The sequence below is a fragment of the Mastomys coucha genome, unplaced genomic scaffold (genome assembly GCF_008632895.1).
Source record: "Mastomys coucha isolate ucsf_1 unplaced genomic scaffold, UCSF_Mcou_1 pScaffold9, whole genome shotgun sequence".
NCBI classification, from domain to species: Eukaryota; Metazoa; Chordata; class Mammalia; order Rodentia; family Muridae; genus Mastomys; species Mastomys coucha.
The window spans coordinates 61,197,734-61,201,062 of record NW_022196915.1 but is presented as its reverse complement, the minus strand read 5'-3'; the positions used below and the strand labels follow the sequence as shown (position 1 = coordinate 61,201,062).

General features: G+C 42.1%; 1 protein-coding gene across 10 annotated transcripts in view; it reads left to right on the top strand.

Annotated features, from left to right (window-relative positions):
- The window catches only part of Lrch1 (leucine rich repeats and calponin homology domain containing 1), a 190,356-nt gene that overhangs the window by 171,251 nt on the left and 15,776 nt on the right, over positions 1-3,329 (top strand). For all 10 annotated transcript variants that reach the window (XM_031362001.1, XM_031361997.1, XM_031362003.1 and 7 more), the window contains one exon: positions 244-321. In XM_031362001.1, the coding sequence (XP_031217861.1) occupies positions 244-321 (78 nt within the window). The remainder of the gene's footprint in view (positions 1-243; positions 322-3,329) is intronic.

Sequence of the window (3,329 nt, the reverse complement as noted above, 5' to 3'; positions counted from 1 at the left end):
ACTCACAAAGATATTTAGACGTGTGAGCAGAAATCCTAGCATACGTATATGTTAGCATAACAGCGTTACATGTGTGTATATATCTACAGTTATCTAACTAATGTGCATATTTAAACTCCTGTGCATGCACACAGCCCAAGAATATGACCCACAATATTAACGGTTTTTTTTGTCTCTAGATGGATGTTTCTAGATAGCTTTTTATCGTAGTAATATCTTGTTTCTGTATGTTTCCCCTTTTAGCCCAAACTCAGCATGGCCAAGTGCCGGAGGAATGTGGAAAACTTCTTGGAAGCATGCAGAAAACTCGGCGTTCCCGAGGTAACACCAGACTTAGTTCAAATGGCCACGTTTTGATAAAAAACGTCAGTCTAGCTGTTTGAACCATTGAATAGACATCTTTTTGTTTGTTTTATATCTTCCTTTTTTAGTTTCAAGAGATACCTTCAAATAAACAACATACTTTTTTTTAAAGATTTATTTATTTATTTATTTAGTCTAAGTACACTGTAGCTATCTCCAGACACCCCTGAAGAGAGCAGTAGATCTCACTACAGATGGTTGTGAGCCACCATGTGGTTGCTGGAATTGAACTCAGGACCTCTGGAAGAGCAGTCAGTGCTCTTAACCACTGAGCCATCTCTCCAGCCCCAACATACTTTTTTTTAAAACTGAAATTGTTCTATTGCAGTGTAACTAGAGTGGCCTTACATGTCTTTATCCAGTTCTAAGAAAAAGGTGGAAAATCATTTAATGTTATGAAGTGTGCAATTCCAAATTTGAAAGAAGAAGTGCTAATATCAGTGAATTGTAGAGTAGCTAAGAGGAGCAGATCAGAAATTGAGGCTTCCTTAGCCTCCGCTGTTTTGGAAAATCCATTAATTGCTGGATTTCATTCCCAGTTATGTATTTTAAGATATGAATCAAACTAATGTTCATTAAAAATACAATGATTATTTGTTATCATTGGTGATAATGATGCATGTGCTTGTGTAATACTAACATTTTCAATTTTATCCTGCAGTCTGCTCTAAGCCCATTTGGCAGTCCTCTGTGGCCTGCCTAATTATACAGTTTGCTTTTTCCCTGTCCCAGGCCCATTCCCACTGGCCTCCTCAAATGGGTACTTGGAGGGACTTTCAGGGACTTCCCTATTTAATTTAAGATAAAAAGACTCCAGGTTTAGGCAGCAGCTGCACAAATTAAGATGGTTATGGCTTCTTGGTTTCCTAATGGTAAAGATAAAGTAACTTAAAAAGAAAACAAACAAACAAAAAGCCAAAAAAACCTCTTTCTGAGAGACCCCCTTTTTTTTTCCGAGAGAGTTCTTAAATCAAGCTGTGTCAAATGAAGAGAAATTTACCAATTCTGTTTTTGAAAAACAAAATCTAATTTTTATATACCGGCCCCAAGGTCTTGGCGGTTACTTCTGCTTTCAACTTTGTTCATCTGTGCATCTGTCTTGTTCGTGTGTGTTTGAATATGGCACAAACATCTTGGCTTCAGATATTTGTGAAAGTACAGCTTTCCTGATAATTCGATTCTGCCGTGGGCTAGTGGGGGGGCTCCCACCGTGAATCAGAATTCTTCAAGCCGATTTCATGTGGTCAGTTGCTTGTGTCTGCCCTGGGAAGCCCTCATGAATTATGAAGGAGCATCCTTGCCACTGTCTCCAGGCTTACCCTGGGACAAATGGAATGTGAATGCCCTTACCCACTTCCCGTGAGAAAAGAAGGGAGGCAGAGAGGGAAATCAGCTTACCATAAAAAGAGCTAAGCGTCAGAATTTCTCAGTTATGCCCCTACTGTGGTGCTCCTAACAGTGTAGGCAACTTGTAATTCTCAAGAAGGGTGAAGGCAAGTGGGTAGCACTTACAGAATCCCATGACCCAGTTGGCTATATACTTAGTTATTTTTAATGCCGCAAGTGATTTTCAGCAAGGCAGGCATGCACGAGTGGAAAACCAGAACTCCCCCATTGCAAGCGTTCCTGCTCGACTTGCAACAGAACATTTGCATCTCACAAATATGTGAGGCAATGTCTCCCTCCAGGGGATGACATGAAGTCCATCTGTTCTCTAAAATTGCAGTAGTTCTGTTCTGTGGGAGAATCACGGTTTGGAACTACAGCCTAAAGTCAGCATAAACCGTTTGTACAGTTTATCAGGTACACAGAGGTATGTGCAAGAGCTGAGCAGATGCAGTTAGATGCATGCAAAGTCCCCTGATGGGATGGGAACAGTTTTTCCCGTTGTTCTTACTTTTAGAGTTTATTCCATTTTTTCAGAAGCCTCCACCAGTACAGCCTTTGATATTTGCCCCAAAGTTGGTCAGTGTTTGTGAAAAACTCTATGTATGGTTGAACAGTTGATCCTCAGAATGGGATTGTGGGCTGTTGATTATCCAGGAAATATGTCCATGTGGGCTATGGGAAGGCAGCATTGCCACTCACTAGATGAATAGTAGAGGGTGTGGGTGAGATTGTCATGTGGACTGTCAGCCCATTCCTGACAGTATCCTGGGAAGAGTGGCTCTGGACTGGCCTTCATGCACACATGGCTTCCTTAGTAGGTTAGATTCCGAACTGTAGACAATATGAGGCAACAGAGGTACTCTGTGTGGGGCTAAGGCTATGGGTCATATCGCAAGCATCACATTGGCCTTGTGGACAGTGTTTTATGAGCTTCTAGATCATTCACAGTAGAATCTTTGTATCACCCAAGCATTTGACTCGGGTGAAATCTTAGGCCCAGGGAGCCATGGATACATCTGAGCTTCCTTTGCCATTTCTGGGTTAGCTTGGTCCTCCTGTCCTCTGGTTTGCATGTCCTGGGCTCCCTGTTGGCCTTCATCCCACATTTGGGCTACTTTAGGAATATTACTGGTTGTCTCTCAGGTTGAGAGGAGTCTTTGATCGGTGAATCAATGATGTCATACAGTAGGTATTTATGTGGCTCAGTGAGAATGTTTCCACCGAGTTTAAGATAAGTAGCCATGGCCTTAGGACTTGGTGGGGATGGTCTTTCCTTTAGCAGACTGCCTTTTTAGAATGGTGCCGGAGAGTTGGATCTTGGGTCAGAAAGGTCCTTTCTTTTGGAAAGTTAGGATGCTGACCAGCAGCGGCTCTTCTTACCTTGTTGGCCACCCAGTCACATCAGGAGGATGAGAGGCCACAACTTTTTACGCCCAGTTCACAAGGACAGGCCATTGGGTAGACCTCACTTTCTGCACCAAGTAGAGTTACGAAGACATTGTGAATTATATTCAGAGGTTTTCTCCTTTTTAGCATCTTTTAGTAATTGGACTTGAGTTTTGTAGTGAGGTTTTCTT